The sequence below is a fragment of the Poecilia latipinna genome, unplaced genomic scaffold, assembly GCF_001443285.1.
Source record: "Poecilia latipinna isolate Pla-1442-1.1 unplaced genomic scaffold, P_latipinna-1.0 Scaffold2931, whole genome shotgun sequence".
NCBI classification, from domain to species: domain Eukaryota; kingdom Metazoa; phylum Chordata; class Actinopteri; order Cyprinodontiformes; family Poeciliidae; genus Poecilia; species Poecilia latipinna.
Genome location: NW_015115547.1, coordinates 28,709 through 41,928, shown reverse-complemented (window position 1 = coordinate 41,928; position 13,220 = coordinate 28,709). Strand labels below are relative to the sequence as shown.

At 36.9% G+C, this 13,220-nt stretch overlaps 1 protein-coding gene across 1 annotated transcript; it reads right to left on the bottom strand.

Moving 5' to 3' along the window:
* Nucleotides 1-4,097: 4,097 nt before the first annotated feature.
* LOC106939623 (CD276 antigen-like) lies at nt 4,098-5,795 on the bottom strand. Its single transcript, XM_015022086.1, has 4 exons — nt 5,507-5,795; nt 5,116-5,379; nt 4,490-4,777; nt 4,098-4,387 (listed from the first exon to the last, which is right to left on the bottom strand). Exons 1-4 carry the CDS (start codon nt 5,793-5,795, stop codon nt 4,263-4,265), a joined length of 966 nt encoding a protein of 321 aa, XP_014877572.1. The 3' UTR covers nt 4,098-4,262.
* Nucleotides 5,796-13,220: the final 7,425 nt, after the last annotated feature.

Here is a 13,220-nt window from a genome sequence, read left to right as displayed (position 1 = left end):
ATGGGAAAACAGGAAGGAATCGCTCTGAAAGAAAATCATTTTAAAAATATATCAGGTTTATTTATATTTTGTTTAATAATAATACTTATTTATAATGTGATAGAAAAGACTCATTTGCTAAAATAAAATTAGTTTTCACCTCAATCTTCTATCAGTAATTTGAATTTATCTGTGAAATCACCAAATTAAAAAAGTCACATTTCCTGAATATGACAAAAGAAAAAAAAATATGAAAAATATGTTTTTTCAAACATATGTTTTAGATTTTGTGGTTTTCTAATTTTTCTAAATCTTCTGATGAACAATAATATTTTAATTTCATGATTTTATTTTACCTTAGAATGAGACATTTTGGTGAGTTAATTATCACTAAAATATGAGACCAGAGATCACAGGGTTATTACTGTTAACATCTGAATAACAATAATGATAAAATAAAGATGGAAATAAACGTTTTACTCACTCTGTATAGTACCAGTCCACACAAAAGGTAAAAGTACTAAAAACAAGGAGATTGTGGTTCTGATCATTTTACTCCTAATTATCACCTATTTACTGCAAAACAATGAACATTTTTTAAAAACGCTGAACTATAAATAGATCAGTTTTATTAAGAATTTAAATTATTCCTATAAAATGTCTTTAATCCAGAGTAACTCTGATGACATGAAGCTTCATTTATCTCAGAGTTTCTTCTGGTTGAAAGGAGGAAGTTTGTTCTGCTAAATGTTCTGATCAGATTTATGATAAAACCACCAGAGGAGGAAGAAAAAGTTTAGATTAGTTAGAGATGATGAGGAGGAGTTTTCAGCAGGCAGATTATTTCAGTAAATATTGTAAATTATGTAAATTATGATAACTTGTTTTCCAAAAACTTTGCATTATCTTAAAAAGTTTGAAAGTTATAGTGGCTGCCTGGTCTATTAAGTAATAGACCAGGCAGCCACTATAACTTATGACATCCTGTGCACTGTCATGGAACCATGCTGAACATAATGTCACTCTGGAATTGTCAATATCTCATGTTGCCACTGTCACTAATATTAACTAATAAGTCAATATTAGTGAACTTACCCGGTTTAATAATCAATAGCATTATATTAAGGTCATTGTATGAAAATAATTATAATCCGGAACTGACAGGAGCTTGTCAGCACTGACATACCATGGCAACCGAGTGTCAGTTGTAGTGGTAGGTACCTAGTGGTAGCTATTATCAGCTGTTGCAGAAGAGGTCCCATCTGACATGGATTCAGTGCAGGAGTTGTCTTTCTCTGTTAAGTCTGAACACCGGCTGTATATTTAAATATGTATGAGAATTATGTTTTAATTAAGATATATTTTATTTCTATTTGTAAAGTTATTCATATGAATGAATAACTTTAGTTCAAACAAATGGAATTAAGTGGCACCTTACAGCAGCTGTCAACATGTTTTCACTGAGGCTCTTTATTGGAAACTGAAATTTGAGACTGTATAGACCAGGGCATATTTGCTTTTTTGAAAGAACACAACGCTTAAGAGGAAATGAAATACTTTGTGCCAGATCCACTGGTGTTTTCTTGAATTATAAATTCATTCATATTAAATCTGACACAGAAGTTGTCACAAAAGAATATTATATTCATATTCTATTGTTTTCCCCACAAAGCATATTTAAATATGCTTAACTATGTATAATACAATTAAAAAATACTTTAAAAATACAATTGTTTATAAATGTAGCTGTTTGTATAAGGTTTCCAGTAACGAAACAGCGTGTTATGAAAGATTAAATGCTCAAATACGTCATTGTGCCTGTCCAACGTATAACGCTGAGTGGAGCGGTCGACCGCTCTAAGATGGCCGGTCCATGAGGTGTGGGAGGTGCCAGTATGAGGTAGCGGCAACCATAGACATAATATAAGCATAGACGCCTCATGGGCCGCTCCGGCGCAGGAAATACGGCGGCCATCTTGGAGCGGTATACCCTCCTACTTTGCTCAATCAAAACAGCAGAAGATGCCTCAGCACTGAGGGATATTGTTGTTCGGATCTATGGATTATTGATGTGAGGGCTCCACAGACAACATTTCACAAGTAAGATGGACATATTATTGTGTATATATTGTGATTAGAATATTACTTTATGTATTTATGTCCACCGGCGAGATAACAGCTAATATTAGCTACAGTGCTTGGTGTAATACGGGTTCAGCCCCGCTATGAAGGCTAACTGAGATTCTGTACATCTAAAAAATTAATTATTCTCTAACATTGACTTAGATTATCTGACACAAGAGCCTGTATTAGAAATGAAACAATATAACACATATTATAAAACTTATGTGTTATAACATTCACCAGCAAAGTTTACACAGGTGGTAAAGACTATTATTTATATTCTTTCGCTCTGTCAAAAGTAAGATACATCCCAAATCTTCCGTTTTTGTTTTGAAAGTTTCCTAAAGACACGATGTGAGGAAGAAGACGGAGATATCTATAAAGAGAGACGGATTCACTGCAGCACGGATGAATCTCACATTAGCTGCTACAGTTTTAGCTTTGAGATGCTACTTTAGTCTTGAACAGCTTTACTGATAGGCTAACTCCTTTTAGCACAACTTGAACATAATAATAGTTTTTTCCAGCGTCCAATCAGATCATTTCAGGAGCAGAAATTAACCCCAGTGGACCGAGAGAAGAGCCTTTGTCCTCCATCGCTGTTAGCAGAGGCAGCTTGTGCGTCAGATTTACGGGCAGAAACACAAAGCAAAGTTCCTGAATCAACAAAACGCAGCTCATAGTTATTAGAGGAATATGTGAAATATCCAGAAGCATGTTGTGTTTATAGCTCATTCTTTTTCTCAGGATAGTCAGCTTTTAATATTTATTTGATTTTCTGAACAAAAAATGTTTTAATTATTTTAGCAAGACTGCAATTTTATCTAAGGTAATTTTAAAACTGGTTTGTATTTTATAATCTAACATGTTAAAAAACATCAGTAGATCTAATAAATGAGCACCGCCTGAGCCTAATCCACACAAAGACACTTTAACAGACAAATTGAAAAATATCATCACAGCCACTTTGTCCTCCAGACAGAAACATGGAAGCTGTTTGTTCTCCATTTTTACTCCTCTGACTGGTGTTTGTTGGCAGCTGGAAAACAATTTGGTGCATTAAAGATTATTCAGATGTTTCTGAATACGTGGTGGATAAATCTTTATTGATCACATAAATGTACACATTTCTGCAGTTGCTACACATGTATCTGCATGTTTTCTCCTGTTTTAGAGGAAATGTTAACCAGCTGCAGCTCTGACTTCCTCCTGAAACCTCAAAGTTTTACAGACTCAGATCAGAGGAGTTTGGACGCCTCTAAGGACGCTGGTTCTACTGATAATGGATCGCTGTCCGAACCCACAGAGTTATCAGATTAAAAGGAGCTTTTAGCTTCATTTGGTTGATGTAAATGTAAAACTTTCTGGGTAGAAGAAGAAATAAAGAGTTTCTGTTTCCTGACATTTTATTGATTCCTGTTTTCAGCAGCAGATAAAATCTGACATGAAGTTCTGCCTGGTTCTGACCGTCTGTGGGATCCGTCTGATGGAGTAAAGATGGACTGAAGATTAGTGATGAAGGAAGTTACAGTCATTTGTTAACCTGAAAACAGAAGCTAAGCTATCTATGCTACATGGTAGGAAATACTGAGAAATAAAAATCTGTGATATTTTCATTTTGTTGGTTTATTGAAAGACTAATAAATGTACTTAACAAAAAACTATGATTTTTTTTTACAGAAATAAACAGTGTATCCATAAAGCTCTGGAAAAGTCAAGCTGATAGAATGTAAGGTATATGTTTAGTTGTTGGGCAGAATTTAAAACCAGAGTAAAATCTTCAAATTTAAGAAAAACAATCCCCAGAAATACCTACAAATATGAGAAACAAGTAAAGAAAATGAAGAGCCAGTTATATTGTAAACATATATCAATGTTCATAAATAAGCTATTTATGTAATAAAATTCATTTATAGAGAAATAAACATTTTATTGATAAAGTTCTGAGAAAGTTTATCTGGTAGAATATAAAGAATATTTTTAGCTGCGCCCCCTGCTGGGCAGAAGATGAAACATAACTGAAATATCTCCAAATCTGAGAATCACCTGAAGAACATGAAGATCTGATCATTTAGTGAAACTACATCAAAGCTCATGAATCCTGTCGACGGTAAAATGGGAGAATTAAAACCAAACCAGTCTCTGAATGAATGAAAGGTTTAAAGCTGCAGAGCTTCACTTTCCTCCATTTTCTTCTTGTAGCTCATCATGAATCCAGCTGCTGCTGCTGCAATCACAACACAAACCACCGTCCGTCTGATGAGTTCAGAAACCACCAGATTCTCTGAAACCAAAGAAGTTCAGGAGTTTAGCTCAGAGACTCATTTGTAGTTCAGAACATCAGATTTTTACCATCTAATGAAGCTTAAATCCTGAATCCTGTTACCTCCAGTCCTCCTCAGATAGAGCCGAGTTATAATGGTCTCCTCATCATCACTGAGCTCACAGCTGTAAACTCCCTCCTGATCTGAGGTCAGATCCTGTAAGGTGAGGCTGCCGGACGCTGAAACGTCCCTCACATGTTTCCTCCACTCCTCTGAGATGTTGTAGATGTTTCTGTCAGTCTTGGTCAGGATGATCTGACTGTGGTTGAACCTCCAGACCAAACTGGAGGCAGAAATGTTGAAGGAAGAGCAGCAGATTGTAACCTGAGACCCTGAGAAACCCACAGAGGCTGAAATGGAAAATAAAAAGGAGTTCATGGTTTCTAGACTTTAATGAGAAAGATTGAAGCTTTAGCAACATTTAGACAGAAATCAGCAGAGAAATCTTTAATAAATAAAGTGCTGCATGAACAACAACAATAAAAACATCTGCAGAGGAATTAACTACAAATATTTCTACAAATTTATATAAATCAGCAACAATTTAAAATGTTTTCATCAGTAAATTATATGGAAAGATATTAAAGTATTATTTCATAAAGCAGCTTTAGTAAATATTGCAATAATCTGCATGTTTTATGATGAGGTTTAAAGTAAAAGTCAAACTAAGTATCAGAACTTTCTGGACCTTGAATGTCTAAAGTTGCTCTCCTCTGGTTGCTCCTGGTTCTGATGCTGCAGCTGTAGATCAGATCTGGACCATCTGGACCCGTCAGAGAGCTGCTGATGTTGTAAAGCTGATCTTCAGTTTTCTGGATCCTGGTTGTTTCATTCAGAGTCGTGTTGGATGGAGGCTCAGTGGACCAGGTGAGTTCAGGTTGAGGGTAGATCCCCTCTGAGCTGCAGGTGATCCTGTTTCCATCCTGATGGATCCTGATGTCAGAGACTGGAGCTGGAAACAGTAAGAAAATAATGAAAAGCAACTTTACAGAAAAAAGTATCTGGGAATCCCAAAATAAAAGTGCAACTCTCAAAATCTTATCATTTGAAAGAAATGTTCTCAAATGAATGTGTCCTACCTTCTACTGTAAGGTCAACAAAATGTGTGTTACAGATGCTATTTATATTTGCATAGCACCAATATCCTCCCTCATCATCAACCTTCACTCCTTTCAGCAGCAGATCGCCGTTTCCTCTGGAGATCTGATCCTCAGACAGAGACGCTCTGGATCTGAAGCTCTCAGAGTAGCTGATGTTACCCTGATTATAGCTGACGATCACAGAACATTCATGTTGCCATTCTATGTAGATTATATTGGTCTCAAACCGACATGGTAAGATGCAGCCCTGGTTCAGAACACAGGACATGCTGGTATCAGAATCTGCAATAAGACATGAAAACAGATGAAAGTTGAGTTGATTGGTGCTGAGGAGGAAACCCAGATCCTCTGAAGGATCAGAGAAAAACCTGCCTGGAAACAAGAGCAAATAATCTCCATGATCCAGATGATGTTCACTGAACCAGAAGTTCTGGTTCTGATGGGAAAACGAAGGAATTGCTCTGATGTAGAAGGAGAATCATTTTTCAAACAACCTGGTTTCCATTCTTGTTAAATAATATCATGTGAAAATACCACATTACATTTCCAATGATTAATTACAAATATTTATTGACTTTCCATCAATTAAACTCTTATTATCACCATTGAGCAGCTTCCTGTTTGCTCCTGCTGGTATTTTGATTATTTTTATTTCGTGATGAGATCCAGACCTTGGAGGCTTTTTGCCTCTTTACCATCAAACATATGACCAGAAATAACAATTTAATTTTCCTAACTTTTCATTATGGTTTACTCTGAAAATCTCTTCATTATTAATATTTTTGCTTTATTTCCTGTTTCATCCTCATTTTAAAGGGATCCACAGAAACAATATTTATTTGAGAAGCATTTATTTTAGATGTAAAATGCTACAGTAATAATACTCTAGGCTGTTTGGTTTTTATTAATTTTAATAAAATATTGTCACATGAATGTCGCCATGTTGTTCACACTGCAATGCATTCTGGGTAAATGGCGTCTAAAGTTCCAACTGTCTGGCTCCTCCAGCGATGAGTAACGTTATCGAGCCTTTTCAATCTGAACAGCAGCGCGTTGAAATGGATCAGAACGTAGAAATAACCAGAGGTGATGAAGATGAGGAGGAGCAAACAGAGGAAGAGCAGCTGGTGTTTTACTGCTGCTGCCTTCAGCTTCTACATGAAACGATGAACGACACGTAGGTCTGGTCGGACTGTGTGGGGTCTTCATCTGGAGCCGCAGCACATTTAAAAGAGCTTCCGGCTGTCAGTTTGATGTTCCTCCCAGCGGTTTTACTCTAGCGGCAGTGGGGTTTAGGTGCTTTGTGGATAAAAATGTCAGCAAGGCATTTGTATTGCCATAAAGTTAAGTTCGCTGATTTACTCGTGTGTTTGAAGAGGAAAAAAAAAAAAACTTCCGCAGCGCTCCGATGTAAAGATATGAGATAAAAATTTATTCCACTGTTTTTGAGTAATTCTTTTACAAGAGCAATTGGTTCTTCGCTAACCTCCACAAACAAACTACAGTTAAAAAACCGTGTGGCTCTGTAGCTCCTTTTTGCAGCGCCTTCCTTTCTATCTACCTCGTTCTTACACGGCCCATCTCATTTGCATAAAATTGCCACGTGGCCAATTAAGCTATAAAACATACTCCTGATAACACTTATTCACAATAAAACATTCTGAAATTAGTTACATGCAATATAATTCTACCTAAAAATTCAACAAATTCACTTATTAAATTTCTAATTAAACAAATAAGTTTTAACAGTACCTGGATACTTTCTGCATTAACTTGGCCTCCACAGCATTTGTTTTTAGCTAGTTAAGGTAATGATCAACTGTTAGATCACTTGTTCATCAGTTTTGCTCATGCAAATGACTCAAAGTCTTCTGGAGAGAAATGTTGAGAGCATAAACGTAGGTGCTTTGGAAGTTGTGTTCACCCCTGGCTCTCTTCCAATGCGTCCCCCTTTTTTATGTGTGGGATTGTCCAGATTCACCTCACTGCTTTATATATATATATATATATATATATATATATATATATATATATATATATATATATATATATATATATATATTGCAGCCACTAGTGACTCAGTGTGACATTGTCTAAAATTTCTCCAGTTAAACGCAATATGATAAACAACAACTTGGGTGAAGTTAGCCTTCCTGTGTTTATTCTATAGACTCCGGTACGTAACAGACCAAAACGCGTCATCATCTGGTGAAAACATGGCAACTTCCACAGGTGAAAAATGTAACAAAAGATGTACATTTTTGAAGTAATTATGAGTTTTGGTGTATCACAAACAGCAATATTTGATTTAATAGGAATTTCATGACATATTTAAACCAACATGTTCAACTAATCCTGGTTCCCTTTAACAGCTGTAGTCTGATGCTAACATATGAATAATAATAAAATAAAAGCAGCAATAAATGTTTTACTCACCAAAAGTCCGCAGAACAGGTAAAAATACCAAAAACAAGAATCTCCTGGTTCTGATCATTTTACTTCTCGTTATCAAATATTTGCTGCAAAACTATGAAGAAACAAATTATTAACCTGCACCTCAGTTTTATTAAAAATTTACTCTTTTCCTAATTATATAATTAATTTTCAATCCAGAGTAACTCTGATGACATGAAGCTTCATTAATCTCAGAGTTTCTTCTGGCTGTAAGGAGGAAGTTTGTTCTGCTAAATGTTCTGATCAGCTTTATGATAAAAACCACCGGAGGAGATAAAACATATCAGCTGTTTGATGTCTGTGGTGTTAAGAGGAAATCTCACTTTGATAACCGAACGGAGAGAAGCTGCATGTTGGCCTTCATGTTTTGTGACCTTGTCAGTTTAAACCTGCCTCTGTTTTAGTTTTGTATTATTTAAACCTGCTCAGGTCAAGTAAAGATTAAAACATTAAATAATGTTTAATCTCCTCATTCATCAGTGAGGAGCTTCATGCTGCAGTCCAGCTGCACACAGTTATAAAGATAAAACAATAATCACTCTGATTTCATCTTTTCATTCCCAAATTAAGAGTTAACTCAGGTGTTTTCCTAATTTACCTTTAAATTGATTTTAAATCACTTCAGGTTTGATCTTTAAAGTCTGTATCAGAAGAATGTCACGGTCTGCCATCCAATAAATGTTTTGTAATTTAATGAGGTTGTTCTGTTACTTCTGTATAAAAAATTTACAAAAAATGGCAAAAGTTGTTTAGGAAAACCATAAATGTAAATTATAGATGTAAATTTACCACCATCTTCAGTGAAACCAGCTGCTGACGTCACGACTTCCTCTGAAACCATAAAATTTAAACCGTGAAGCTCAGAGGAGCCGCTGATGCTCAGATCTCTTCACCTTCATCTGATGAAGACGTTCCACTGACGCTTTGTGATGAAGATGAACAGTTTCTGCTGCAGGCCGTTGATCTGATCTGACCTCTGAACCTTCCTGTTCGCTGCCTTCTGCACACAGCTTGTTGAAACAGCAGATGTTTCCTTATAGCTGCATTTAGAGTTTCACTGAACTTGGATTTTGTTGTTCTTTTAAATTTCTACAATAAAAAACAGATTTTACTGAATGAAGCCACTGGATGGTTCATCTGCTGTGCTGCATGTTATGTGTGTTAGTAGCATTACGACACATTTCCTGCTAAAACCTGTTTGGATTCAGAACAACAGTTTGACAGTGGAGAAGCTGGAGCCGGTCAGGAGGCGTTGAGACACGAACGATTTAAATGCTGGTGAAGATCTTGTTCCAGTTTTAACCTCCTGATGAGCTTCAGCTGGATCCTCCTGCAGTTCAAAACATGAAGCCGTTGTTTTCCACAGGTTTCAGTTACCTGGTTCTGGGTTCAGTCCCACTTTCTGCATGTCTCCCAGTTACAGCTTTGGGTTTTTCATTATAGCTTAGTTTTATTTTGTTGTGACTTTTTGTTTGTTTGTCTAATTTAATTAGTTTTTAAGGTGTGTTTGCTAATTTTAGTTATTATTAGTTTGATAATATGTCAGTTTTTTTATTAGTAGTTTTTTCGTTAATTTTTGTGTGCAGAATTCAAAAAGGTCAAAGTATTTTATTGTGATTATACATCAATAAATACAGCATTTTCAAAAAATGTATACAGTTGAATAACCATCAGACTGAGACGTTTTCTCCAAGCTTTTCTGTGGCCGTTTTTGGACCAGAGTCATTTACTGACCGTTTACATCACCTGGTTGGGTGAGAAGAAAATAAATACATTTCACATCATGCTAACAAATAGATTCATGAACTCAAAAACAAACAATATATAATCTTAGTTTTATAAACACACAGTATAGCTTCATTTAGTTATAGTCTTTTCTCATTAATTACAACACATTAATTAATGGGAAATGTATTTTTAGATTGATTTTAAAATTTGCAGCCACCTCTGTGGTATCTGTGCATAATAAAGCTGCTTCCTTTTGCTGGACCATCTAAGTTCAAAAGTCCTTCTGTGTGATTTTTTCTTTGCTTCAGACACAGTTCACATCCTCCCCTGCAGTTCTTGAGTCTAAAGAAATTTACTTTTTTGTTTCTTTCACTAAACAAACATATTTTCTCAGTTTCAGTTTTCATTATTTTAGTTTTTATAAAACTAAACCCCTGCTGCTTGCAGTGGTTCCTTAGGTGCTGCTCTTCCCGCCCTCCATCCAGAAACGTGGCTGTTTGGTTAATTAGTTTCTCTAATTTAGTCAGAAACACCTCAGGGATCTGGACTTGGTTCTTGTTCTCGTGTTTCCCAGTGATGGACTGGTGACCTGACCTCCGCCTCTCACTCAGTGACTGTTGGAGATAAAGACTGATAAATGTCACACATCGGCCAAAAAACTGGAACGTTAGAATTAGTGCAGGAGACGATGAAAACCTGGATGATATGAACATCAAACTGTTGTGGCGACTGAAGAAAGTGTGGGGCAGAAGGCACAGATACGGGAAGTCCCAGAGCGCCTACTGTATCAAATAGAGATAGGCATAATGGAAAGCTGGCCACTCTGAGGTTAAATAAAAAAGAGAGAAGAGAAGCTACCAGTCCAGGGAGGGCACAATGACCCCCAATGGCTCCGACGTCTGAGGTTGCAATAAGATGGATTTAAGCTGAATCCAACTTATTGCAAACTCAGATGTCATTCTGAGCTTTATTTTTAAAACATTTGTTCAGTAATCAACTTTTTTTTTCTGGAAATACTCCAGGAAAAGGCACAGTAAAATGTGTTTCGTTTTCACGAGAAACGAAACACATTTTACTGTTGACATGCAAAAACAAATCAGTGAGAAATTCTGTGAGGAGGAAATCTGATTCCTGATGTGATCCGGTTTGATGGGTGGGACTTGAACCACGGACCGTTTTCGTTCCATTCAGGTCTCAACATGTAAAGGAGGAACAGACACTAGAACAGAGGATAAAGTTTTAATACTCGTCTGCTTCACACATGAAATGCATCGGAAACATTATGGGCTGAGAATCATTGTGATTCTGGGAATCACAATGATTCTGGAAAACAGTTGCTTGACCTTTTCCTCTCCAGGTGAGTGTTTTCAGTTTTACCTCTAGGTTTTAACTGCAGTTTCTGATTTGGATCATTTCCACTCAGTTTGTGCATTTTCCATACACTGTGTTTCCATGTGGGTAATTATTTGTTTTGTGGGTTTTTTTAATCTGCACAGCACTTTGAGCTGCTTTGAGTGTGAAGGAGGCTTTATAGATAAAACTGATTGATTTTCGATGAAGATGCTCCTCAGCTAAGGGTGACTGTGTTTCTTTCAGAAATTGAGGTCATGTGACTTCATTAAAACTGCATGTTTTCATGCAGCTTTCATGAAGTTACTGCACTGAATTAACTCATCTAAAATGATCCTGGTAAACCACAATTCAAAAGCAAAAATATTTAGAGAGAACAAGTATGATGACCTAGTATAAATTTAATTTAAAGTTAAAAAAATCTTAGCAGGGATGATGTATAACTCCCCAAACTTCCCTCCATAGGGACTCAGACTTTGCATTAGCTACTACATTTAGCCCATCATAGATATCAAAAGATGCCATCAAACATTTGCACATTGTATCCAGTGACCAAACTACAGGCGACGTCTTTAAAAGTCTTCCTGTTTTTGCCAGTATAAAGCCAGTGATGTGAGACATGCTCAGCATTTCTCGTCTCAGTTACCTGGTGGTTATTTCTTTTGCTCTAGTTTACATGTGTAGCTTCATCAGTCCTGTCAGTAACACAGCACTGTAATCCTCTGAATCCAGTTACTGTTTTCAAGTAACAAGTAAAGTAAGGCATTAGTGGAGGTGAATATCAAGATTAAAACAGTTTCTGGAAATGAAACAACTCAAAACAACAGACAGCTTCCAGGCGCCTCAGCTGCAGCCCACCCACCTGGAACTCTGGGAGCTCAACCAAAAATTAAATCTCCTCCTTTGGGTCTGATGAGACGACTAACAGGAGGGACCTCAGATGATACAGTCATGATGCCCCTTCTTCAACACCTGCAACTGGGAAAAATGGAAACGGCATCAATAAGGCCGATGAAGAAAGATCAACACAATTACCTCCAAAAATGAACACCAAGAGAAGAAAAGTTATTGTTGTCAGTGAATGGCAGTAAATGAAATCAGCTGCTTCTGCTTCACAGAGGACAAAGATAATCTGCTTCCTAAATGACAAGTTTCTCATGTTGCACTAAAAATACTCTCAATAACCATCGGTCAGCCAGATATGAAGACTAATTGGAGCTAAAGACAAAACCAAACAAAAACCTGAAATTCTAAAAAATGTCTTTCATCATCTTCTGAGCACAAAATGAAAGTGTTCAGCAGTGGACCAGTGCTGACAGGTCAACATGGAGAAGAGATACAGAAAACTGTTTATGATGAAGATGAAGAAACAATCTGCCAGCGCAGTGAACTTCAACAATCACAAGATCTACTGGGAGAGCTATCATATCTACAAACAAGATGGAGTCTGTCTTAACTAATATGGCACAAAACTACTCAAACATTTCATGCTGTAAACAATAAATCTTCTGCAAACGCAGGATAATGTTACAATGATGGCCAAAAGGCCGCGAAGCAAAACATCTGGTAACGAGGGAATCCACCGCATATCAGAGCAAACTGTCCAGAACAAACGGATTATCTGCATGAAACCAAAACAGACCGGCTGGTTCCCACTACCCCTCACACCGAAGGGCTAGAGATTCAAAGGATGAACAAAGTCACAGAATTAGCATTCACTGGTTCAGTGATCTGGTTCACTTCAGTAAAACAATAAATCAGATTTTCCTTCTGGTTCTGTTCTTCATGTCTCACAGATCCAGAGCTGTCCTGTCTCTTCATGCAGAGCTGCATCCTCCCCTGTAGTTTCAAGAATGGAGGTGACTTTGCCATCAGCTGGTTTTACACAGAAGGAAACCTAAATGTTCACTACTACCATAACCAAGACCAGCTGGGGTACCAGAACCAGCGCTTTAGAAACAGAACCTCAGTGTTCAAGGACCAGATTCCCAGAAATAACTTCTCACTGAAACTAACTGGAGTGAAGCTGCAGGATGAAGGCAGATATAAGTGCCTCAGGAGCTCCACCAAAGGAAGACGGGAGTTATTTATCGACCTGAAAGTTGATGGTGGGTCAAACTGAATGTAACCAGCAGAATTAAATGTTTTCATTAATCTGTTT

What these genes read in the sequence shown, in the direction of transcription:
- LOC106939623 (XM_015022086.1), bottom strand. Translation starts at nt 5,795, where the DNA reads ATGTCCTGTGTTCTGAACCAGGGCTGCATCTTACCATGTCGGTTTGAG. An exon ending in TGTTGACCTTACAGTAGAAG is followed by an intron (nt 5,380 to 5,506) that starts GTAGGACACATT and finishes TACTGTTTCCAG; the next exon opens with CTCCAGTCTCTGACATCAGG. An exon ending in AGCAACTTTAGACATTCAAG is followed by an intron (nt 4,778 to 5,115) that starts GTCCAGAAAGTT and finishes TTTCCATTTCAG; the next exon opens with CCTCTGTGGGTTTCTCAGGG.